At 41.2% G+C, this 26,607-nt stretch overlaps 1 protein-coding gene across 4 annotated transcripts in view; it reads left to right on the top strand.

The window, feature by feature from the left end:
- EIF4B (eukaryotic translation initiation factor 4B) overlaps nt 1-26,327 on the top strand; it is a 32,418-nt gene extending 6,091 nt beyond the window's left edge. Inside the window, exons 2-15 of one of the 4 annotated variants that reach the window (XM_006757030.2) lie at nt 3,058-3,195; nt 4,452-4,660; nt 7,731-7,847; nt 9,791-9,845; nt 10,454-10,588; nt 15,051-15,200; nt 15,299-15,472; nt 18,563-18,791; nt 19,668-19,765; nt 21,639-21,852; nt 22,657-22,712; nt 23,256-23,364; nt 23,651-23,723; nt 24,284-26,327. In XM_006757030.2, coding sequence (XP_006757093.1) covers nt 3,058-3,195; nt 4,452-4,660; nt 7,731-7,847; nt 9,791-9,845; nt 10,454-10,588; nt 15,051-15,200; nt 15,299-15,472; nt 18,563-18,791; nt 19,668-19,765; nt 21,639-21,852; nt 22,657-22,712; nt 23,256-23,364; nt 23,651-23,723; nt 24,284-24,364 — 1,838 coding nt within the window. In that variant the 3' untranslated portion in view covers nt 24,365-26,327. Of the gene's footprint in view, nt 1-3,057; nt 3,196-4,451; nt 4,661-7,730; nt 7,848-9,790; nt 9,846-10,453; nt 10,589-15,050; nt 15,201-15,298; nt 15,473-18,562; nt 18,792-19,667; nt 19,781-21,638; nt 21,853-22,656; nt 22,713-23,255; nt 23,365-23,650; nt 23,724-24,283 lie in introns of all 4 variants that reach the window. The other 3 variants (XM_006757028.2, XM_006757027.2, XM_006757031.2) reach the window with 3 other exon arrangements.
- The last annotated feature ends 280 nt before the right edge of the window (nt 26,328-26,607 follow it).

Raw genomic sequence — 26,607 nt, 5'->3', positions numbered from 1 at the left:
CCCCCCCCCCCCCCCCTTAGCCCATGTGGGTTTGGTCTTAAATTGGGGCTTGTTTTGTGAGGTTGTTGGTTTAACTTTTTAACCAATTGGATTAAAGAAAAATGAGAGTTCAGTAGATCAGTTGGATCATTGTAGCAAGGGATTGATCACCTTGAGTGTTAAAAACAATGATTTACTTTATAAAGAGGAGAACTTTGTTGAAACCCTAAACATGTTGTGGGCCTAGATATTGGCGGAGCAAAGGGCACAGGATTTAGAGAACATAGTTTCTCAGTTTGGGGAGTAAAATAGAGTGAAGCAAACATTGGCACGCACTTTAGATTTGTTGATTTTGCTATTTAAAGGCTAGTTTCTTTAAAGCTGCTGCTTATATTGTGATTGAGTCAGTTCTGCTAGATTTAAAGAAACAAGTTAGCAACCTTATGAAAGAATTTTTCCTGAATTAAATGAAATCTGTCATCATCCAACATGGATTTCTCAACCAGAAATTTTTAGAGTGGGCAGTGACAAAATCAGGGGAAATGGAGATGTATGATTTGAAAAGGCATTCTACAATAGTGCTTTAATATTTTTTAGTAATTTGTTTTGCTTATTATTTTTGGAATTTCAAATAACATTGAAGGAGACTTGTTTGTCAAGAGTCAAGAGGTAAAAGTTGAGAAATCCTGATCGAGAAAGTTGATTTAAGCCAAAATCAGGCCAAAGGGCAAGTTAGTTTCAGATTCTGCAGTTTTATTAGATATGTATGTAGAACAAAGGGGAAAGGGATACCTTAATCAAATTCTTACTAATCTTATATTGAACTTGGACGAACCACTAGTTCTATTTTTATTGTTCCAATAACCAGACAGGTTAATAATTGGTCATACCTGATGACACTAGATTAAGTCCTGTGGGGTAAGGTGCTCTAGCTAGTATCTTACTAGTCCCAGACAGTGTATTAGAACTAGAGGACATAGAGAAAGCTAAAGTAAGCCTATATACTATAAGTTTTCTACCTCACAGGTATGCTTTATGTCTTATTCAGATTAGCTTTTTAAACTTTTCCCTAGGCTTTTGCATATGAGCCAGGAGCAGTATCACTGCTATAGTACCCAACCTCTGCATAACTGCTTTCTTTGGAAGCATAAAACAGATCCAGTATAACCTGGTTGATCATAAATTATACTTTTGGAGAAGGAATAGTACTAATTCACTTGAGAGAAGCATGGAAACTTCACATTCAAGGCCATCTTTCCCTGTATTATTGCAGCCAAGTTCATCTGGTTTGCACATTGAGACCATAATACTTCGAGTTCTTGCTGTGTCCAAAAGATTGTTCATAACATTCATCGCAAACAGGACTTTATAGGAATAAGTTGGACTTTAAGGAAAGGCAGATACCAAGTGAGAGAGCACTCTTTTTAGTTAAGCAAATGGTACATCAAGTTACAGATTTTTCTTGGATTGAAAATTGGAGATTTGGAACATGGAGGATGAACTCGTGGCTATAAAAGCCATGAAACTGATGTTTGTTACAACAAAGCTTCTCACTTTTACCATGTAGTGACTGCTCTCGGGGGCCAGTTCTAGAACTTAACTTAGTCCTTTCAGCTCTCTGCATTAGCTATTGATTGATGCCATCTCGGAAGTGCCGAGGACTAGATAGTCAGAGAGCCAAGGTCAGTCCACTAAATGGAGTCTTGGAGATTCTTGAAGATTTCATGACTGGAAAACATTTAAATGCGTTGATTCTTAGGGATTTCTTAGTTACTCCCTTTAGTATAATATCTCGTTTTCATACGTAGTGTTAAGGTAGGGGAGGAGATAAATTTTTTTTCTAGAGGGTGGAGAGGTCCAGCTATGTATATGAACCTTATCATTTTAACACTTTCAAATGACAGTGAGCACAACATGTTACCATGATTATTACAACCTACCATGGAACTAACAACGAACTGCTTAGAGGCTGGGCCTCTTTGGGAAGAGCCCAAAACTTGGTATGCACAACCCTGGCTTTAATTCTGGGTCTGCCATCCAGTAGCTCTGTAACTTCGGAGTAGTTGTTTTGTCTCCGAGTTTTTGTTTCTTTTCTGTAAATTTTTATAGCAGTGATTCCTACCTCACATGGTTATTTTGTAAGTATCAGACAATCTTCAAAAGTGTCATACAGCCCAGTGGGTGTGACTCAGTGGTTTAGTGTCAACTCAGGAACCAAGAGGTCTCCAGTTCAATTCCCAATCAGGGCACATGCTCAGCCTGTGGGCTCTATCCGCACCCAGTAGGGACCATGCAGGAGGCAGTTAATTGATGATGTTCCTCTCTCATCAATGTTTCTCTCTCTCTCCCTTCTTCTCTCTCAAAAATCAATAAAAACATCTTTTTTTTTAATAAAGTAAACAGTAATAAGTGTCATACAGAATGTTACAGGGATAGGAATTTTGTTTTTATTTATTTGTATCCCAGGAACAACAAATGTTGTAACCTGTTTAAAATGCAAGTAGTTGCTAAATTAAAAATCTCAAATTATATGAGTGAATAGAATAGGGAATAAAAAGGTTGCCCTCATCCCAGCCTTTCTCCACATAAGGCACACTTGAAAATCCTTCTAGACCCTTTTTCATGCATAAAAATAATGTGTATTTAAACAAAGGGACTTAAATAATATGTATTCTGCAACCTTTCTTTTTTTTCACTCTTTCGGCTTTCTGTGCAGTATATTGTGTTTTCTTATTTACATATGCATAGTATTCATATAAATGCCATCATCCAATCCTTTGATAAACCTTTATGTTGCGTTGTGTGTTGTGTTGTGTTTTGTTTGAAAGGGAGAGAGAAAGAAACATGGATCAGCTGCCTCCTGCACACCTCCTACAGGGCATCAAGCCTGAAACCTGGGCATGTGCCCTGACTGGGAATTAAACCAGCAACCCTTTGGTGCATAGGACAATGCCCAACCAACTAATAAGCCACACCAGCCAGTTGCTTTTTTTATAAATATGTTTAACAGTAGTACATTGTATAACCCTGTAAATACCCAGGTATTGATGAATAATCTTTCTGCCCTTTTTAAAACAGCAAAAAAGAAGAATAAGAAGGGGAAGACTATCTCCCTAACAGACTTTCTGGCTGAGGATGGAGGGACTGGTGGGGGAAGCACTTATGTCCCCAAACCAGTCAGCTGGGCCGATGAAACAGACGACTTGGAAGGAGATGGTAATTTTCCTTTTTCATTATCTCCTAGACAAAATTTATTCCATAATAGTGGTTCACACTTGTAATTTGAAAGAACTCATTTTGTAGAACCTGAAATACTATGTTTATGTATTTTATGGAATGTTAGGTTTAGGCTTTGAGAGTTTGTAATAGGGACTAAAGTTGTGACTCAAGAAAGCTAGTTCTGGCTCTTGCGTGAACAAATTTTTCTTAAGGTACTATCCTTTTTAAGTCATTCATTTGAAAAGTAAGAACTAGATTGTTTCCTTTTAGGTTTAAACTTCTATGATGTTCTCATAAAAGAATATTGCAATGTAATCTATAAGCTGCTTATACTCAGAGTCAAGGAAATTCATTTTAGGAGCTGTTATGATGAAGTCACAGTGTCCCTGGGTAAATAAAAGTGGTCTAATAAAAGGGTATAGGAGTAGTAACTATGGTGGAGAAATATAGCAGAGTCATAGGATGTCATTTAGATAAGTTTTATACTTTCAAGGACTAGGCAGGAGCTACATATAATTGGATATGAAATAAATCTGATTACCCATGTTTTTTGTTTTTCTAAAAGCTTTCATTGTAGACTGAAGAATAATTTTTCTCTTGTAACCTATTTTCATAATTTCATAGATTGTACTTTCCATAAGTGTTGATACCTGAAGTGCAAATTCATGGGCAATGCTATAGGGACAGAATTAATTTTTATTTATTTATTTTTTTTTAAATAAAGGGAGGATAAACCATGAAGAAAATACTTTCTTTAACTGAAAGGCTAGAATGAGAGCTGTTCATAGTGGTTAAATACATTTGGCGTGAGAGGGACCCAGGTCGGAATCCTAGCTCTACAAGGATTACCAGCTACTGCTCTACCATCTGTGTGACCTTAGTTTCCTAAAATCTGAGTTTCCTTCTTTAGAATGGGGAACAATCTCACAGGATTGTTAAAAAGATAAGATGGGATGCAATGAATATGACATATCTAGCACATAGTAATATTCCATAAATAGTTGATATTCTCTCTTTCTCTTTGCTACATAAAGAATAAGAGTCACCATGATTCTGTTAACTAAAGCCTGGGCCTTGAAATACTTAGAAACAAATAGACGTGAGTCTTTTTGTGTTGTTTTTCTGATTGTAATATTACCGTTTCTTTCTTGGGGGGTAGCTTATTTAATGCTTGGCACTTAGCATAGGTCCTCTTATTCTACAATGGCAGTGAGGGAAGTTTCCTCTAACTTATGTCCACTTTTCTATTCTAGTTTCAACCACTTGGCACAGTAATGATGATGATGTGTATAGGGCACCTCCAATTGACCGTTCCATCCTGCCCACTGCTCCACGGGCTGCTCGGGAACCCAATATTGACAGGAGCCGTCTTCCCAAATCGCCACCCTACACTGCTTTTCTAGGGAACCTGCCCTATGATGTAACCGAAGACTCCATTAAGGAATTCTTTAGAGGATTAAATGTAAGTCTAAAGGTTTAGGCAGTCCTAACTGGTTTGGCTCAATGGACAGAGCGTCTGCCTGTGGACTGAAGTGTCCCAGGTTTGATTCCAGTCAAGGGCATGTACCTTGGTTGCAGGCACATCCCCAGTAGGGGGTGTGCAGGAGGCAGCGGATGTTTCTCTTTCATCGATGTTCCTAACTCTCTATCCCTCTCCCTTCCTCTCTGTAAAAAATCAATAAAATATATTTAATAAATAAATAAAAGTTTAGGCAATTAACTAGATACGAAAAATAGCATTATTGACAGTGACTTCTCTGATTTTCTATGTTGAGAAAGATTCTAAGATTGTGTCTAGACTTGGAAGAAGCAGGTGTATAATTAAATGTTTAGGCTCTTTGGCTGAGAATGTTCTCATCCAACACCATTGGACAATCATAGAAAAATTAACAGTACCTTATTGATACAGGGAGAGTCTCTCAAACCTATACCCCTTCTCATTAAGAAACTTAAACGTGAGATACCCTGTTAAATGTTAGACGGTAGAAAGTTTCTCTGAACTCGGCCATTCTGTTAATGACATTCAGGCTTACATCAACATTACTAATTTTTTGTGAGAACATATTTCACTTAGCAGATGTATTAGTATAGTTTATATTAACAAAGTTTGCTTGCTTTAAAAGCTAAAGATAAGTATTTTTTATTAAATTTATTGGGGTAACATTGGTTAATAAGATTATATAAGCTTCAAGCGTCCATTTTTATGATATATGATCTGTATGTTGCATTGTGTGCCCAACACCCAAATCAGATCATCTTCTATCACCATATATTTGGCCCTTTTTACCCTTTACTATCCCGCTCCCCTTCCCTCTAGTAACCATCATACAGTTGCCTGTTTCTGTTTCAGTTTTATATCCCACATATAAGTGAAGTCATATGGTTCTTAGCTTTTTCTGACCGACTTATTTCGCTTAGCAAGATATTCTCAAGGTCCATCAATGTTATCGCAAATGGTGGTTTTTCATCTCTTCTTAATGGTATATTTCAAAATGCTGGTCTAGAAAGTTCTAGAGCAGTGGTTCTCAACCTTCCTAATGCCGCAACCCTTTAATACAGTCCCTCATGTTGTGGTGACCCCCAACCATAAAATTATTTTCGTTGCTACTTCATAACTATAATTTTGCTACTGTTATGAATCGTAATGTAAATAACTGATATGCAGGATGTATTTTCATTGTTACAAATTGAACATAATTAAAGCATAGTGATTAATCACAAAAACAATATGTAATTATATATGTGTTTTCCGATGGTCTTAGGCGACCCCTGTGAAAGGGTCCTTCGACCCCCAAAGGGGTCGCAACCTGCAGGTTGAGAACCGCTGTTCTAGAGTATAGAGGTCCTGAGAAGTTCTTTTTTCAAACTTTGATTAAAAAATACTAAGGACTTGCCAAAACCGGTTTGGCTCAGTGGATAGAGCGTTGGCCTGCGGACTGAAAGGTCCCAGGTTCAATTCCGGTCAAGGGCATGTACCTAGGTTGCGGGCACATCCCCAGTACGAGATGTGCAGGAGGCAGCTGATCTATGTTTCTCTCTCATCGATGTTTCTGACTATCTCTCTCCCTTCCTCTCTGTAAAAAATCAATAAAATATATTTTTAAAAAAATACTAAGGACTTAAAAAAATGAAACAATGAGCAGCAGGTTTTAGTTCTATTAGGTTTTTCTCCAGTCTTTGCCAATGAGAAAATATTTAAAAGCAGCTGCTCCCTCCTATTTTGTAGTTGGGTTTTTTTATGTGATTATATTTTTTAATACATTTTTATTGATTTCAGAAAGTAAGGGGGAGAGAGAAACATCAGTGATAAGAGAGAATTATCAATCGCTGCCTGCTGCACGCCCCTTACTCGGGATCAAGCCCGCAACCCAAGCATGTGCCCTGACCCGGAATTGAACCATCACTTCCTGGTTCATAGGTCAACACTCAAAACACTGAGCCTCACTGGCCAGGCATTGATGTGATTATTTTTGACTGCCATCTACAAATTTTCTTCTCTGTTTAATAATGTAGACCAACTAAAAGGTTGACCTGTTCTTGATTTTCTCTAGTGGCCTCTTTCTCTAGAATGTTGGATAAAATCTCTGGTCTATTCAGGCTTTTCACCTTTATGCTCAGGAACTGGTCTTTAACTACTTCCCTTTTCACGTTTTGTTCCTTTTTCTACTGTATCATGAGTTTAATTAAACTAGAATTTTTAAAAGACTATAATAAAATTTATATATCAGACACCAGAATAAATATCAAATCACTGGTCCAGAAGATAAACTTGAATATAGTAAATCAAAAGGGTAAGGAAAAGAGATGTGGGTGATGGAGAGGAGATGGTGGGAAAATAAAAGAATTTGAAATCGATCTTAAAATTGGACATATAGAGGGCTTAACCTGTTGTAAATAATTATTAAATAAAAAATAGTGCCAGGGATTGTTTTATGAAACATTAAAGGAAAAAATTTTGCATTTACAATCAGAAAACACAAGTTAACCTCAAATTAAAACTAGGTCAGTGTGAATTTTTTCTTGTGCTTCAAAGAGTAAAAATTGAGTGGTTTGCCATCTCAGAATTCAACAGAAGGGTTAGGGATGAGGGAGTTTACAATCCAGTGTTTGATTCTATCAAATTTTGTTAATGTATGAAGACAGTAGTTCTCAGATAAGTAAGGTTTCCGCAAAATACACTGCCCAGAAAATTTTTGGCAATAATTGAGTTAAAGACTAAAATAAGCTAATTGTGGAATGGGCGATACAAGGAATACACTGCACTCGTGTTGTTTCTGTTTAGTGTTGTTTGTTTTTTTTTAAGAGTTAAATTTATATTCAAGTTGAAGAGGTTTAATAGGGTATACAATGAAGTCTGTCTTCTATCCCTTTGCAATGGTTTCTTGCTTGACAACCAGGTTCTTCTGTATTCAAAAAATTTTATTGTATATAATAATGTATGGTGGTCAAAAGAGGCAAATGAACCAGAACATTGATTTGTGAAACATTTTTTGTTGTTTTTTTGTTTTGTTGTGTTTGTTTGTTTACTTCAGATCAGTGCAGTGCGTTTACCACGTGAACCCAGCAATCCAGAGAGGTTGAAAGGTTTTGGTTATGCTGAGTTCGAGGACCTGGATTCCTTGTTCAATGCCCTGAGCCTCAATGAAGAGGTAAAGAAAATAAGGGTGGAGAGTTTGAAGGGTGGGAGATGACAAATCTAGTGTTTATCAAACTGGTATTTTTTTATGTTGGGTCAGTAACTGTTTCAAAGGTTCCCAGAATATCTATAAAGAAAAGCCTGGGTTATTTAACAATGTAACACTTAAAAGTCACACCACACTTCAGCAAGATCAACAGGCCCCTATAACTTAGGGAGGTACTTGGGTGAGAAATTGTGGAAGAAATTCACCACACCAAGTCTTCAATAGAATCTCACATTCGCTCATAGCTTTGCCTTAGCTCTGGTGGCTTTGCTTTTTCAAAGTAATCTGACCAAATCAAACCAATAGAAAAACCATATTAATCAGTTTAGTATTAAAAGGCATTTTCTCATTTCAGGGAAGTAATGGTGTTTCATTATAATTTTAAGAGGGTTCGGAAACATTTCTTATTCAAACGTCCTTTGTAATAAATACATGCTCTTAGGAATCTTTCACAGAAGAATGACAGTAAACATTCAGTCCTGCTTTTTATCATTGCCCATAGATGTTTTTCTATCCAGACAAATTGGCAGTTAAGTAGGGAGAGGAGATTCAGCTGTTAATACATGAGAGGGAAATAGAGATTAAATCTAATTGTAATACAGTTATTACATGATTGGTGCTATGTAGTGATTCTTAGGCAGGATACTGAAGCATTTATTTACCTTTTAGTGATGGAGTCTGTAATCTTGAAACTTCTCTTTTTACTTCTAGTGACTTCAGAAATCAAACTAATTATATCTGGAAAGAAAAAAAATACTTTTTTTTTCTTTCTCTTAATTCCCGATATCCCTCATTATTTGTTGAAAAGGCAGTTTCCAGTGCCATTTGTGCCATGATTCTATGTTCCAGATCTGCCATTTGACATGATTAAAACCAACACCTCTTAAAATACTTTCCTACCTCATAATTGAGTACCACTGATAATCTGAAGTAAATGCTAGTTAGAAATAAAAATTCACTTATATAGTTAAATATATGAAAAGCTGAAGTTATTCCAAAATAATTCTTCTCAGATCCTTTTCTAGATCTTATTAATATTACTAATTTTTAACTTCTCAGTCTGGATTTTAAGAGAATAGCATGGGAGAACAGGTGCTGGGTGGAGGGGGTCAATGAGGGAAAGGGAGGACATCTATAATAACATCTAAAGAATAATAAAGATAATTTCTTTAAAAAAGAATAGCATGTAATTATCTGAAGTTTGCTGGATTAACTGTTAAGATGTTGTCATGGTCCAAATTAAGGAACTGATGTGTATTTAGAGATTTTATTATAGTGGTATTTAATATAATTCTGGGTATTTTTAACTAAAATTCACTGTTATCCTTCTTCAACTGTAGATTCTACTGCGAAATGAGGAAAAATCAGCAGTAGAATTAATTGGGTTCAAAGTATATAAATAATGATGTGGGCAAGGGATATCAGAGGGTATCCTGGAAGAACTGATTTACCCAAAGGTAATATTAAGTGGAAGAATTTAAGATTATACAGAGACCATGCTTTAAGCAACTTTGTGATACATAGTAAGCACTCTGTAAATGTTTGAATGAATAATTACTCTGGACCCAAATGTGTCTTTTGTTTAGATGTCTGGGGATTATTTTTAACTTACTATACTTGGTATTAAATTGCCTTTGATAGTTCAAAAGTTAAATTAACTCTATTCTGTGAAATTTATCTTTATAAAAATAAGTTAATTGACCTGACATCATTTAAGCCCAACTTAACTAAGTTTTCAAGTCTTTATAAAGGATTCTTTAGCCAACAAATTGGAATGTTGGGGAGATTACAATGTTTTTCCTTTATCTTCCTTCCCCCAGTGCTTCTGCTATGCCCAGATGTTCAAGGTCACTCATAGGATTTGTGCATAATGGGGCAAAAGGTTGGTTAATATGGTCCTATGCTCTCAGTCTCTAGGTAACAGGAGAATTCGAGTGGACGTTGCTGATCAAGCCCAGGATAAAGGTAAGGAAGCTGACAAGTTCTCCTGTTTTGTTATTGTCCTTTCCCAGAAAATTTTAATAGAAGTAGATAGTAGTAGCCCTACTTTAATCTAGATTAGTACTTAACTAAGGATGATTTTGCCCTTAGGGAACATTTGTTGATGTTTGGAGACATTTTGGGTTGTCACAACTGGGGAGTACTACTAACATATAATAGAATCCAGGGACTAATCCAATAATGCGTAGGACAGCCCCCCACAAGAAAGAATTGTCCAGCTCAGAATGTTAGTAGTGTTGAGATTGAGAAGCCCTGATTGACATAGGTGTTAAATGTATAATAAATAGATTAGTTACCCAGCAGCACATTGGACACAAGAGGGGTCTAATTTATGAATATATCAGGGCTCCTTCTAATACAGAAGTTGAGAGATCAGCATTAAGCCAATAGGAATAAATGTGAGGAAATATATCACTCGGTTGAATTGGAGAGTGCACTTGTGATAACTTCGTGACTGTGCTGTGGTATAAGCAAGAAATAACGTAAATTGAAGGGAGTTTTCTACGCATGCAATTAATATTGAGCAAATGTTTTTGTGGACTCGTTTGTTATTTTATTTTATATATCTATAGACAGGGACGATCGTTCTTTTGGCCGAGATAGAAATCGGGATTCTGACAAAACAGATACAGACTGGAGGGCCCGTCCTGCCACAGACAGCTTTGATGACTACCCACCTAGAAGAGGTGATGATAGTTTTGGAGACAGTAAGTTCATTTTTATCAAGTTCATTTTTTCTGTGTTACTTTCTCTTTTTTTTTAGAGACTGTTGTTAATAAAGAAACCCAACAGATTCTACAAAGTAAAGTACTTGAATTAACATGACTCCAGCAAGATTGATGGGTTTAGAGTGGTATTTAGTAATTCCTCACTTGATATAATTGATAGGTTCTGCAACTTTTAAGTGAAACAGCATATAATGAAACCAGTTTTACCATAGGCTAATTGATAGAAACAAGAGTTAAGTTCTAAATTTTTGGAGAATTTGCTTTACAAAAATTCCTTACATCACTAGAAGCAGTCAAAATGTAAGTTTATAAAAATACCTTTTAAAATAACAAAATTCATTCACTTCAAAAATACTAAATGTTTGCCATATACCAGATATTGTTCTAAGTTCAGGCTAAAGCAGTGAACAAAACAGACAAAAATCCCATGTTCATTGGACATTGTTTATACTAGGGAAGAGAAACAATCTATACTAATAAAAGAGTAATATGCTAATTAGACCCAGAGACCTTCTGGACAAAGCCATGGTGGCAGGGCTGAGGCAGAGGCAGTTAGAGGCGATCAGGCCAGGAGGGAAGGACAGTTGGGGGTGATCAGGCTGGCAGGGTGTGGGGGCAGTTGGGGGCAAGCAGGCCAGCAGGCAAGAGTGGTTAGGGGCAGGCAGGCAGGTGAGCGGTTAGGAGCCCACGGTTCCGGATTGCGAGAGGGATGTCTCAGATTGGAAAGGGTACAGGCCGCGCTGAGGGACATGCCCCCCCTTGCACGAATTTCATGCACCAGGCCACTAGTGTATATAATAAAAGCCTAAGTGATGTTACAGCAGAACAACCAGTTGCTATGATGCGCACTGACCACCGGGGCAGACGCTTCCACAGGGGGAGTGCCGCTCAGCCAGAAGCTGGGCTTACAGCTAGTGAGCGCAGTGGCGATGGTGGGAGCCTCTCCCGCCTCCGCAGCAGTGCTAAGGAGCAGCGAGCAAAGTGATAAGGAGCGAGGGACCCGGTCTGCATGAGGGCGCAGGCTGGTCTGAAGGGACACCCCCTCCCCCTCGTGCACTGGGCCTCTGCTCTGCAAATAAAAGGTAATTTAAAGAAGGGGAATAAAGAACGTCATGGGGTAGGAATTGGGATGGGTCACACCTTCACACAATCACCTGAGTCCAACGGGAGCTTTGTAAAATGTTTATCGATAAAAGTATGCAACTTTATTAAAATACATACAGAAATACTCAACAATGTTTGTATTTTTTAAATGGAATTTACTCTTCAGTAAAGAACTTACTAAGTAGTAGTTTGCTCCTATAATGGACTATTTTATATCATAATATCCATGTAACAAAATGGGCATAAATTTCAAAACCTTTGGGGGGCAGGGAATGTAGAAATTTGAAAACAATATATAGTGTTAATACATAATTTATAACATTTTTTGCATGGTGATGTAACCACCTCATGATTGTGGATAGAGGGTAGAGGGAGTTCTTAAGCTACATCTATATTAAATCTCAAAACCTGTGTATTTCCTGGGTGTCTTGGTAACAGTGTACTGGTGTGCTTCTTTTCTTCACTGTTGATCCCTGTTTTCTTAGTGAATACAAGCTTATAATTGTTTTAATATTATCTAAGTAAAATTGAGTATAGAGTTCACTACCTCTCCAGAAATTAAAAATGTATTTCAAAATAAACACACAGCAGATTTTTTGTATGTTTGTTTTTTTAATTCTATTTCACAGGCTCTGCTGTATATAATTACTTGACTAACATCAGCATGTCCTTCAATTTATAAATTTAAACAATCACAGAATGTTTGTTCACATAGACAAAATGATGGTCTTTGCAAAATGCAGTAATTATTTAAAAGAATGCAGTAATAAAATTACTATTCCTTTTTGGTCTATACGCTTCAATGATTAACTCAAAGTGTTAGTTCAAGTTTAGAAGATGAGATTTTTCATATAAAAATGTGGGTTCCCAGCTTTTCTCAGTAAATTGGAAGATCTAGCAAGTTGGCTGAAGTTAAATAGCCACTACTCCCCTTTTATAAATGAGTTATACTACTCACAGTTGCCACCTGAGCTACATGTTTTTATAAAAATTTCTGGCATTAACATATGTGTGTGTAAAATAAAATTTATAACAATTTTTCAAATAATGTGTCATGAACACATTTAGTAATTACATTTCTGAGATTTTTGTGGTTGCTCTGTATGGATGCCCCCTAATTTACTTAATCTATAAGAAAACATTACAATGAACCTCCTTTTGTACATGTGTCCCGTTATTAGCTCAGGAAAAATTCCTAGAAATTGAATTGTTGGCCCAGAGGGTATACATAGTTTAATACATAGTTCTGAAACAACTTTGAGAGTGGTTGTACTATTTTGAAATTATCAACAGTGTAGGAATTGACTTTCTCCTCTAAACTTTGCTAACACAAGATGTATCATATATTTTCATGCTAAACTTAAGTGATGTCTGATTGGATCTTTGGCATCAAGGTTATAAGATTCCAATTATATTTTATTATAATGTTTTATACTTACACTAGAGGTCCGGTGCACGAAATTCGTTCAAGGGTGGGGTCCCTAGGCCTGGCCGGCGATTAAGGCCTATTGGGGCTGTCTCGCCCAGTCCCGATAGGGGCCAGGCCCGACAGGGCCTGCTGGATGGGGGAAGGGACAGGGCCTTTGCTGGCAATCGGACATCCCTCTCGCAGTCTAGGACCCCTCGGGGGATGTAGCAGTGCGCCAACCAGCAGGAGACCAGATCGGGGCTGGGCACCACACTGTTCACACTCATCCTGACCCACTGTGCCTGCTGCCATGGAGTCAGAAGAGGCTCCCACTGTGACAGCTGTACTCGCCAACCATGAGCCAGCTTCTGGCTGAGCAACACTCCCTCTGTGGGAGCACACTGACCAACGGGGGACTGCTCCTGCATTGAGTGTCTGCCCCCTGGTGGTCAGTGCGCATCATAACGACCGGTCATTTCGCTGTAACAGTCGCTTAGGCTTTTATTATAGACTAGGGGCCTGGTGCACGAAATTCATGCACTGGGTGTGTGTAGGGGGCGGGGAGTGTCCCTCGGCCCAGCCTGCCCCCTCTCACATACTGGGAGCCCTCAGGCGTTGACCCCCATCACCCTCCAATTGCAGGATCGGCCCCTTGCCCAGGCCTGATGCCTCTGCCAGAGGTGTCAGGCCTGGGCAGGGGACCCTCATTTCCCCCCATCACTGGTTCTGCCCCCAGCCCCCTCCGATTGCTGGCTCTGCCCCTTGCCCAGGCCTGATGCCTCGTAGACCCCCATCGCCCTCCGATCGCCTGATCGGCCCCTTGCCCAGGCCTGACGCCTCCGCCAGAGGTGTCAGGCTTGGACAGGGGACCCCCGTCTCCCTCTGATCACTGGCTCTGACCCCCGCCCAGGTTTGAGGCCTCTGGCCCAGGAATTATGCCTGGGCAGGGGACCCCCATCTCCGTCTGATCGCTTGCTCCACCCCCCACCCAAGCCTGACGCCTCTGACCCAGGCTTCAGGCCTGGGCAAGGGGACTATCGTATCCCCCCAATCCCTGGCTCCGCCCCCCACCCAGGCGTGATGCCTCTGCCAGGCTGTTAGAGGAAGGTAGAGTGAGTTTTAATAGTCTAGATGTGATGACACCATGGAATATTACTGTAAACTAGAGGCCCAATGCACGAATTCATGCACCAGTGGGTCCCTCATCCTGGCCTGTGGGGTCAGGTCAAAACCAGCTCTCCAACATCCCCCAAAGGGTTCCAGATTGCAAGAGGGTGCAAACCAGGCCAAGGAACCCCACAGGTGCATGGTGCACAATCAGGGTGGGGAGGGATGCGGGAGGTTGGCCAGCCGGGGAGGTTCCACGGGAGGGCTCCAGGGTGTGTCCAGCCCTTCTTGCTCAGTCCTGATTAGCCGGACCCCAGCAGCAAGCTAACCTACTGGTCAGAGCGTCTGCCCCCTGGTGGTCAGTGCATGTCATAGCAACTGGTTGAACGGTCAACAGTTTGCCCCTTGGTGGTCAGTGCACATCATAGCGAGCAGTTGAGCGGCCTTAGCATATCATTAGCATATTATACTTTGATTGGTTGATCGGCCGACTGGTAGACCGGACACTTAGCATTTTAGGCTTTTATTATACAGGATGTTTTAGTACCTAAATCTTTAATCCTGGAAATTCATTATGGAACATATATTTTTCTCTCCCCTAACTTCCTCCTAAATTGTTAGCCCAGCAATGTGTATTGGATTACTAGAGAAATATTTTTTAATTCAATAATACTTCAATACAACTTCTTCTACTATATAGTGTGACATATTTTTATAAAAATGGATACAGCAGTGAATACGAACTCAAACCACATTGGCCTAATTGGCTCTCTTGTTTCTTTAGTGTCCAAAAAAAATGTTACTTGTCTCTTTTTTCTCCAGAGTATCGAGATCGAGATCGAGATCGTTACGACTCAGACCGATACCGTGATGGGTATCGGGACAGTTATCGTGACGGCCCGCGCCGGGATATGGATCGATATGGTGGCCGGGATCGCTATGATGACAGAGGCAGCAGAGACTATGATAGAGGTCATTATAAAACACCATTAAGTTAAATTGCTTTTTTTTAAGAACTCCTTTCTTCCCTCCAGTGTGATGATTACAATTTGGGGTATATTTATTTACAGGCTATGATTCCAGGGTAGGCAGTGGCAGAAGAGCATTTGGTAGTGGGTACCGAAGGGATGATGACTACAGAGGAGGCGGGGACCGCTATGAGGACAGATATGAGAGACGTGATGACCGGTCATGGAGTTCCAGAGATGACTACTCTCGGGATGATTATAGGCGTGATGATAGAGGTAATCATTTTCTTTTGCTTGTTTAATGGGGCAGACCACTGCACAAACTGATGGGAAAATTCTCAGTTATGTTCAAACCCCTTAAGAATTTATATATTGTGAAGGATGCAGCAGAGTGTAATGGAAAGAGCATTGGATACAGATGACATAATGGAAATAAAGCAAAGTATTTCTAACTTCCTTTAGTATATAGATATTTGGGTTAAAATGTATTGAGTAAACTAAGTTGGAAAGGAAAAAAACAATCCTAGCCTTTTAACAACCTTTTATCAGCCCTGACTTGGTGCTAAGTGCTTTATATATATCATCACCTATAATCCTCCAGTTAAGGAAGGTAGACCTAGACAACTATCAAAACACAGTGGGGTGACAGAAGTCATCAGAGCCATATTGAAAGTCCAGCACAGTACAGTCTTTTCTCCTCCCTCAAAAACACAAAGCAAAAATAGCATTTTCAGTTTTTTCTACAAAATCTTTAATTCTTAAAAGCATTGCTATTATCTTTTTTCATTCAAGGAATCTTACCTAATAATAGACAAACATGTAAATTGACCATACCTTTGGTACACTAACCAGCCAATCAGGAGAGTATGCAAATTAACCAAACAAAGATGGCAGTTAATTTGCATACATAGGCTCCAAGCAGCAGAGCGTAGCCTGATGGCCCCGGGGCCAGCTCCAGCCAGACCCCGGCCAGAGTGAAGGCCTGGGTCCCAGGTGCTAGAGGCAAACCAGTGCCAGCAGCCAAGGGAAGGGAAGGCCTATTGCACGAATCTCTTCGTGCAACAGGCCTCTAGTGTATAAATAATAGTTGACATTTATTGAGTGTTTTCACCAATGAGCTGAGTTCTCATACAAGTATCTAACTAGAGGCCCGGTGCATGAAAATTCATGCACTGGAGGAGGGGGTCCCTCAGCCCATCAGGAGGCGGCACAGTGATCAGGGGAAGGCAACACCTCTGTTGCTGCCACTGCTGGCAGCACAAGCCTTGTTGGTCCTGGTTACCTGAGCTTCGGGCAGCCCTGGGCAGCCAGGCACTGCCATCTGAGGCTTACCTGCGCCTTGGGCTGACCCTGGGGGACTGAGGGGACTGGGGGACTCCGGGTGGCACCATCTTTGAGGGTGGGACAGCAATTAGCATATTCCCTCTTTATTAGATAGGATTATAAGAATTTGTGTCTGCAGTTATCATCACTTTACTTGTGAGAAAAGTGGAGGCTCAGATGTGGGCCTCAGGTCCTCTTTGGCTCCTGACCTGTTCCTTTCATGCCATACCTTCCCTCCCCCAATAGCTGTTCACCTGATTTTTTTTTTTTTCTGGTGGCCTTAGCCCTTTTCTAACAGATTTCCCTGCCTCACTTCATTCTTCACACTGGCCCAAATTGTCTTTCTGGAACAGTATCTAATTAGGTTATTCTCCTTCTTTTGAAAACCTTCCTAGTCTTGGGCTCTGGCTGGGTACCTCAGTTAGTTAGAGTGCCACCCTGATATGCCAGTGTTGGGGGTTTGATCCCTGGTCAGAGCACATACAAAAATCAACCAGTGAATGCATAAATAAGTGGAACAACAAATCCATCTTTCTATCACCCTTCCTCTCTAAAACTAATTTTTAAAATATTTAAAAATTTCTTACTCTCCATGGTCTGAAAGATATCTCTTTGTCTGCATTTCTAACATAAAGGCCCTTCACTGTTCTGCCTCCAGCTTCTCTCCTCAACGTTGTCTCTCATCCTTTCTACATCTGCCCTATTAGGTGTGCAGTTCTCAAGACTCAGGTGTTAGCACTTTAAAACTGTCCCAGTCTTACAGCTTTCATATGAATAAGCCTGTTTTGTAGAACTTAGCATATTCTTTTTTGAATGTTAGAGGACATTTATTCAAGTTGTGGACAGTGAAATAAAAAAGGGCTGGGGAGCCCTAGCTGGTTTGTCTCAGTGGGGTAGAGCATCCGCCTGTTTACCCAAAGGTCCTGAGTTTGATTCCAGTCAAGGGCACATGCCCGGGTTGCGGAATCAATCCCCAGTAGGGGCTGTGCAGGAGACAGCCAATCAGTGATTCTCTCTCAACATTGATGTTTCTATGTCTTTCCCTTCCTCTCTGAAATCGATAAAAATATTTTTTTTAAAAAAATTAAAAAGGGGGTTGGGGAAGTGAGCCTAGGCTGAGCTGCTTTGGCTCACTAAGAGGGGTCCTTGGGGACAGATTCAGAGGATTTGCCCAGGATGAGCTGCACTGCTTAGTGCTCCCTGGTTGCGAGCCTCAAGGGTCCTTTAGAGCTTTGGAGATGCACACCTGTGGGAGAAGAAGGGAGGGGGAAAGGCACGGGCTTGCTCCTGGGAGGGAGAACGCACATAGGCTTTCTTCTTATCTTTGTGTGTCTGAAATATGTAGGATAAACACTGAATTTGAGAAACATGGCTTCCTTGAAACACTCAACCTTGAGAAATGCTGATGACTTGAGTCAGACTCCCGTAGAGCGTATTCAGAAGCTCAGTGTTGCAGGCTCTGCCCTGTGAGTCACTGTCAAATGCATATTATGCACAGGGCAAGAGTGTAAGACTGGATAGAGTCTGCCCTGCATATTGTTACAAGCTCTTAACCTACTGAAGTAATCCATCTTCCACGGACCACTGGTGGGTGGTGAGGTCCGCAAGTTTGGCGACCGTTGGTTTAAGGAAACCTTTGGACCAGCGGTTGTCAACCGGTGGTCCATGTGGTCTGAAAGGTTGGCGACCGCTGTTCCAGACCACATTTTTGAACAAGATACTTTCATGTAATAGTCTGTTGTGGTTGAAAATTTCTTCCCAGGTAATAATAATCATGATAAAGGATTGTTTTTATCATGTAAATTTTTACCATTTTTAGTCTTTACCTTAGTCTGGTACTACATCATGGATGTGGTAATGGAAAGATTGATTGGACTTGGTTATTCAAACCACCCATTTTCTAATCTCCCTCCTTACCTCCTCTGCTGAATTGGCTAGGCCACCAATCTGAATCCCATGTAAAAGCCATGTCTGGGAATCCGGCTTCCAGCCATCAGCTTCTAATTTTGAAAACCTATTACTTAAGAGTTTTATTTGCTATAGGTCCCCCCCAAAGACCCAAACTGAATCTAAAGCCTCGGAGCACTCCTAAGGAAGACGATTCCTCTGCTAGCACCTCCCAGTCCAGTCGAGCAGCCTCCATCTTTGGAGGGGCAAAACCTGTTGACACAGCTGCTAGAGAACGAGAAGTAGAGGAGCGGCTACAGAAGGAACAGGAGAAATTGCAGCGTCAGCTGGATGAGCCAAAACTAGAACGGCGGCCTCGAGAGAGGTGAGGTTATCGCCAATATGAATTTCCCATCTCTGAATCCAGTGGTTCTTCGTGGGGGCATTACATCCCCAGGGTACTTGGGAAATCTGTGGATGCTATTGGCTGTCATTATCGGCATTTAGTGTACATGGTCTGGGGCTGCCAGGTGGTCTGCAGTACATGGCCGGTTTAACCCAGTTAAGAATCGTTGCCTATCCTTCACACTTTTCAAAAGGCCTACTCAGTTTAACCTGCAACAGATATAAACGGGTGGTACTTTAATACAGAAGTCAGCAAATTATGATCTGGGCCTTTGTTTATAGGCGAAGTTTTATCTGGGCCTTTAAGAAAAATTTGCAAGCCCTGCTTTAGTATATAAAGTAAAACCCCACCATGGTGAGTGGGTGGATTTACCTCATCAATTTACTAGGGATAAAGTAGAGAGAAGATGTTTTACTATTTTTCATTTTTTTACTTGTATGTATGTTGGTTACTTAAGATACTAAAGGAGTCATCACAGGTGGCATTGGCTCTAATAGATTAGAAACCTGTAACAATGTTCTGGACAACTAGGCCTAGTTGTAAATGACTTGCAGAATTATATTTTCAGTAGGGAGGGCAGTGTTGTAGATAATGGAGGATAATGTTCTTAACCCTAGCCCAGTGGTCGGCACATGTGGCTCTTTGGCCCTTTGAGTGTGGCCACGAAGTTTCAATCGCACTGTACGTCGCGCCTGCACATGGTATTTTGTGGAAGAGCCACACTCAAGGGGCCGCAGTGTGCCGACCACTGGCCTAGCCAGTGCAAAAAGTGGTCATTCTTGGGGGGTCAGCATGAGTTCAAGGTGGCCTTCACTGAACAAATAACATATGTATTTTGTTAAATTTTGTATACAGACACCCAAGCTGGCGAAGTGAAGAAACTCAGGAACGGGAACGGTCAAGGACAGGAAGTGAGTCATCACAGACTGGGACCTCAGCCACATCTGGCAGAAGTAAGTCAGACCAGGGTGGGTATCATATTATTGCCATTTTCCATAACCTATTCATAACCAAATTATGCAGAGACTTTGGGGTGTTAATTTCAATCCTGGACTCTCTATTTGGATTAGTTCAGATTGGTATTAGTTTTACATCTCCTGCTTTGAAAAATCTGAGAAATGGGCACCAGTTCTCAACCTTCCTAATGCCGCGACCCTTTAATATAGTTCCTCATGTTGTGGTAACCCCCAATTTCATTGATACAAATTGAATATAATTAAGGCATAGTGATTAATCACAAAAACAATATGTAATTATATATGTGTTTTCCATTGGTCTTAGGCAACCCCTGTGAAAGGGTCATTTGACCCCCAAAGTTTTTGCGACCTACAGGTTGAGAACCACTGCCTTAGTGTGAGCCAGTGTTTTGGCGGGGGGGGGCGGGGGTTGTTTTTGTTTTAAGGCTTCTTCTCCCACCACTAAATTGATTTGTACTTGAGCATTTCGAAACATGGCTCAAGGCTGGGGTAATTTGGAAATAGTTGTCCACATGCTGTAGAAGTTTCCTGGAAATTATTCATGCTGGAGTAGACTCTTAATAACAGGATATAATGCCTCTTTGTACCCAGGTAGGAGTATGATAGTTGGGTTGATTTATATCCCTACTTCTGAAGAGCTTGCGCTTAAAGTGTAAAAAGAATCTGACAAAATAAGCTCCTAGTTTTGAGGAGACATTTGGTGCTTTAAAAATAATTCATAAGCCCGGCCAGCGTGGCTCAATGGTTTAGCATTGACCTATGAACTAGGGGGATTCCCAGTCAGGTCACATGCCCAGTTGCGAGCTCGATCCCTAGTAGGGGAAGCCAATCAATGATTCTCGTCGTTAATGTTTTCTATCTCTCTCTTCCTCTCCCTTCCTCTTTGAAATCAATAAAAATGTATTTAAAAAATAAATTATATGGGTTTTCATAAATGTATAAATCTGGTTGTATCGTGTTTACTTATATATTTGTGTATGTTGAGCCTGTAAGTTGATCAGTGGTTTCTGGGGTTTGCGGATTTAACATAGGTCCCCTTTTTTAATTGTTTCAAGTATTACATGTCCCCTCCGCCCCCCCCCCCCTCGATTAACCCCCCTGTCCCCCCACACTCCCACCCCTGAGGGCAAGCCCCCACCACCCGTGTCTGTGTCCATTGGTCATGCTAATATGCATGTATACAAGTCCTTTGGTTGACCTCTAATCTCTCCCCCACCCCTCGCCTTTTCCCTGAGGTTGGACGGTCTGTTCAGTGCCACCTGTCTCTGGATCCATTTTTGTTCATCATTTATGTTGATCATTATATCCCACATATGAGTGAGATTTCTTTTTTAATTGATTTCAGGAAGGGAAGGGGGGAGAGATAGAAACATCAATGATGAGAGAGAATCATTGATCAGCTGCCTTCTGTATGCCCCACACTGGGGATCAGGCCCACAACCCTTGACCAGAATTGAACCCAGGACCCTTCAGTCCACAGGTTGACCCTTTATCCACTGAGCCAAACTAGCCATAGGTCCCCTCTACACACACACACACGCATCATTCTCCAAGTACAACCATTTTAACAATGAGATTAGAAAAGCTATCATCCTAAAACAAAGACTGCTTGTTCATTTCTTTTCTAGGAAAGTTCAGGGGCTATCCTTGGAGAGTCATTTTTCCAATTTCTCTTGAATCAGTGAAACATTTCCTCATATTTTGGGAGCCAAGTTAGAGACTGTATTTAAGAAAAATGATAGCAGTAAATATGGACGTAGAACATTTCCCACTCTGTTGAGATCCTAATAGATGGTTGTACAATAAGCCTATTTTTGATAATTTGACCTCCCCCACTCTGACTTCACAGATGCACGAAGGAGAGAGAGTGAGAAGTCTCTAGAAAATGAAACATTCAATAAGGAGGAAGACTGTCACTCTCCAACTTCTAAGCCTCCCAAACCTGAACAGCCTCTAAAGGTAATGCCAGCCCCTCCACCAAAGGAGAATGCTTGGGTGAAGCGAAGTTCTAACCCTCCTGCTCGATCTCAGAGCTCAGACACAGAGCAGCAATCCCCTACAAGGTGAGTCAGCTTGGAAACAGCAGTTGGTTAGCTGTAGAATCTTTTTTTTTTTTCTGTCCTCACTGGAGGATATATTTTTTCCACTGATTATTTTTTCTTTTTCTTTTCCTTTTTCTTTTCTTTTCTTTTTTTTTTTTTTTTTTTTTTTAGGAGAGAGGAGGGAATGGAGGACGGGGGAGAGAGAGAAACATTGATGTGGGAGAAACACATGAGTTGCCTCCTGCACAGCAGGCCCTGACATGGCCCAGGGATCGAGCCTGCAACCAAAGCATGTGCCCTTTGGTCTGCGGACTGACGCTCTAACCACTGAGCAAGACCAACCAGGGCAGCTGTAGACTCTTAAATGTTGTGATGTCATGATAGAAAGTGCTCTGAGGGGGGCTGGCCTTAGATAGCGCCTAACCCTGTCTACTTTATTAGTTCGGATTCAGTGGTGTAATGGAGCTGGCTCCTGAGCACCAATGGTTCCATTTTCCAGAGTTTTATAGCTAGTTGACATTCCTTTGGTGCCTGAAAATCTGCAAATACTAGACTCGGAACCCATAGCAGCCACATGTTGGCAATGGGAGGATCACTTCCATAAGTCTTAGGATCCTCATTTGTAAAATAGAGAATAATATTAGCCTTGCGTGATGGTGATGATTCTAAAGGACATGGCACTTAGTGTTCAAATAATGCTTTTGTTGTTGCTGTGTTTTCACGTGTCACAGCGTTATGTACTTTTTGGTTCTCTATGAGCTTGGAGAGTGATATGTTTCTTCTCTTTAAGACAACTGATGATGTGATCACACGTTTTTCTTGTAGCGGTGGGGGGAAAGTGGTTCCAGCTCAACCGTCTGAGGAAGGACCAGCAAGGAAAGGTAAGATCAAAAGGAGAATAGGTCTTGTTCAGCTAGAGGCCTACATGAAAAGTCATGAAATACTGAACTTCACTGTATTTTGCACCAGGTTTTGTGTTAAGGTTCTTAGATTGTCTGCCTTTTCTTGCCATTAGAGGGCAGGAGTGGTCTCTAGAGAAAGCATGGAACCCTGCCCTTTCCTGGTAGAACAGGGGGCGGGGGAATCGGAAGGAAAATACCATGCTCAGTACAGATTAGAAATGTCACCATCTGCAAGGCCAAGGTCACTCAGCACAGCATCATAGCCCTTATTGCCAGTTGGCTTTTCATGATGGCGTAATCCTACAGTGGAACTTTTTAGTGGATCTTGATGTGGGGGGAGGGGTGTGTGTTATATATAGAGAGTACGTGGGAAGAAGGGCTTAGGAAGGAAGTCTGGGTTGGGGTGAGGTTTAATTTCCCTGGGTACATAATGAGCACATTTTTCTCCAATCCTGAGGAAACCTAGGGGAGGGAGGGTGATTATTTACTTGCCTTCCATTTATTTTTGCATTTCCACTCAAGCAGATGAAAATAAAGTGGATGGGGTGAGTGTCCCAAAAGGCCAAAGTGGGAACTCCAGCCGTGGTCCAGGAGATGGAGGGAACAAAGACCACTGGAAGGAGTCAGAGAGGTAAGTGTGTTCTCTTTCCTGTCGTTTGTAACTATTGTCTGGGGCTTAGGCACCCGTCTTTGTAATTAAGAAGTTCTTGGTTCTCCAGGCATTGCCAGATCTCACACTGTGAACAAACTAAAATTAATCACTATAAGCAGTTACAGTTGTGAGAATCTAGAAATAACACAAAGTGTCCAGGTATCAAGACCTGTTGACTGGAGGTGCCTGTGGAGTGCTTCAGAACTGCTTACGGGTTTGGGGCGAGTCCTCTCCTAAGGATGTGGTCTTACACTCATCTCTGCAGGAAAGATGGCAAAAAGGATCAAGACTCCCGATCTGCACCTGAGCCAAAGAAACCTGAAGAAAGTCCAGCCTCCGTAAGTGTCAACGGCTTGCCCAACTCTGCTTCCTTAGCTTTTCCTGTTGAACCCCTTACAGTTAGGACTATAAACAGTGGTTGGAAATAAGGCCCTGCTGCTCATTTGACATAATGAAAGTTTAGCATTTTCCTCTGTTCTGCCTTTCACTGCTCTCATCCCTTCAAGATGAAGGGTCGTGTGTGACTTGGGTAAGAGCCTTTGGCCGCTCCCCCTGGCTGTGGAAACGCTGCAGTAAAAGCCAGTGAGCAAGCAGGTGGTTGCGGTCTGGACTGAAGTATCAGAATCCAGTTTCTTAGAATTGTTTTTAAATACTTTTTTAATGATTTCAGAGAGCATGGGAGAGAGATTCAGAAACATCAATAGTGGGAGAGAATCATTGATTGGCTGCCTCCTGCGTATCTGCAACCTGGGCATGTACCCTGTTTGGGAATCAAACCTCGACCTTCTGGTTTCATAGGTTGACTCTCAACCACTGAGCCACACCTGCTGGGCTGTTTCTTGGATTTTGATGTGAGAATTTAAGGCCTCGGTCACTTTATCACTCTTCTCTGTTACAGAAGTTCAGTTCTGCAAGCAAGTATGCTGCTCTCTCTGTGGATGGTGAAGATGAAAACGAGGGAGAAGATTACACCGACTAGACCTCTACATTCTGTTTTCTCCAAGTCTCTCTCTACCCTGGAACGTTCGAGAGCAAACCAAACCTCTAGCCAGACAAGACAAAATAAAACTCACATCTCCTGGAGACTTCTTAACTTTTTTTAAAAAAGTGAAATGAAATGAAATTTTTTTGCATGCTGCTGCAGCCTTTAAAGTATTGAACTAACTGGAGAATCGTCAGTATAGCCAGAAAGACAGACATATTTTAATGGGAAAGTTGTGCACTTTTATGACACATGCAGTCGCCCGTGTGATTAGTGCCTAGGGGGCCTCCATTTAGGAAAATGGCAGTGACAGGGATGCAATGTCTGGAATCTGGTTGGGCAGTAGGGCAGGTATGAGGAAGAGGATGATTTGTACCTTTAATTCTTACTATCCTAATGTGGCATTTATGAATTCTCAGATACCTGAATAAGTTCCCTATCCTTGGAAAGGTAGGTTTAGTCTCTGAAGTTTCAGTCTCCAGGAGGCTGCCAGCCCCTCTCTTATTTAATTCTGAGTTACGGGGGCCAGCCTAGGGGGAATGCCTTCGTTTTTACCCCCCAGGGGGGTAGCTGGGAGTGAGTCTACAGGCCTCTAAAGAATAGGACTGCTTGGTGACCAAAATAAGTGGGGAAATCGTGGTTTGAAAAGAAGCTTTGGGGAGGTGATGAATTATTTTGAACCAGAAATAGGGGAAAATGATGTGACCTCCAATAAACACATGAATGGTTACTTCCTGGAGCAGGAAGCACTTAGGGGTGTGGGAATTCCCAAGTTTCTTATGTGTCCTGGTTTTTCCCTTTCTTAAACATTATCCTTTCTCAACGTTCAAATACCCACATTCTGTTGAAATCTTGAAGCTTTTAAATTTAGACTGTTGTCTTGTGTTCCTCACGCTGCTCCTTCCTGTCACCTCCCAAAAAGCAGCTTGTGTTGAAGTCACAGACCTGGTGCCCCGGCATCTGGGGCCGCCCCGGGGAGCTGTCGGATGAGGAATCACTGCTCTCAAGCAAACCCGGCTCCTTTGCCTTCTGACTCCTGTTCGTCCTGACCCTTTACACCTCAGAATGAGAGTGGTCTTAGGTGGTAAGGGCGGTGGGTGAATAGGGACAGTTCAACTGGGAGCCTGTCTTATGACCTTGATTGGGGGTTTTGTTTGGAGGCTTTTAATTTTGCGGGTGTGGGGGTGGGGGTTAGTTTTTTTTTTTTCCCCCTACAAGTTTCCTTTTCTCCACTGAAATCCCACACCAGTGTTTGGATTTATAATGTGGCCTAGATCAGTGTGTGGTTTTTTGTTTTTAGCTTCCCTTGAAAATAAATGATAATGGAGAGAACTCTAACAAGGTCCTGGTTTCTCTTGCAGTAGCTTAACTTGCCTGCTTTTATGTGTACCTTTGTACTGTCAGCTCAGTAGGTGGAACCCTTATGGGTAATATTGGTACCTACAGAAACATGAGACCTTGGTCTCTTGTTTGCAAGCCCTTCTCCCATCAGTCCTAGGTTAGAGCTTGTCCAGCTATGCGGGGGTGTTGGTTTACGAGTGCTGCAGCAGGGGGCATAATGAATCATTTACCCGGTGGACATAAAAAACATACTAGTTGAGTAACTAATTGGCTTGGATGGCCAGGAAAGGCTTTTAGAGAGACCCGAGGTTGAAAGGGTTTTTTTAACCATTTGCTGTAGATGATGAAAAGGTAGGGTTTGCCCTCTTCAAATCTACTCCTTCCAAATAGTTGTGTCCAAAAAAGCGGTTCTTTCCCACTCCCCTACCATGTCCCCCATTAAAAAAAACAGGGATTTATGTCCTACTCGATACATGTAAAATTTGTACAAAAATATCTTCTATGAAAATGATTTGTAATCTGTAGACTTACTACCTGGGAGATGTCTTGATGTGAATCCCATCCTTTGGGTTATGGGGTTTTTTTGTTTTCTCCAAATAAATCTGATCTTTAAAGTTCATTTTAATGCTGAAATTCTTTAACGATACACTCCATGCTCCCAAGTCCTTTTTGTGGACTCCCCACAGACAGTCTGCTACCCTGCCTTCCCATCTCTGAGTACCCATTTTGTGCAAGTACAGAGGGTCGGGTTTACAAGGGGAGTTTATCTGGTCATTGAGGCCCAAGAACTAGAAATTCACATCAACTCCCCTCCAGCATTTTTGCCTGGTGTTAACTTTTAATATCATTTGAGCATATCTGCATTCCGTTTCCTACGCTGCTTGTTTATTAAAATGAAG

The sequence above is a fragment of the Myotis davidii genome, unplaced genomic scaffold (genome assembly GCF_000327345.1).
Source record: "Myotis davidii unplaced genomic scaffold, ASM32734v1 scaffold233, whole genome shotgun sequence".
Classification (NCBI taxonomy): Eukaryota; Metazoa; Chordata; class Mammalia; order Chiroptera; family Vespertilionidae; genus Myotis; species Myotis davidii.
Note: the sequence above shows the minus strand (reverse complement) of the source record. Positions and strands in the feature narration are given on the sequence as shown.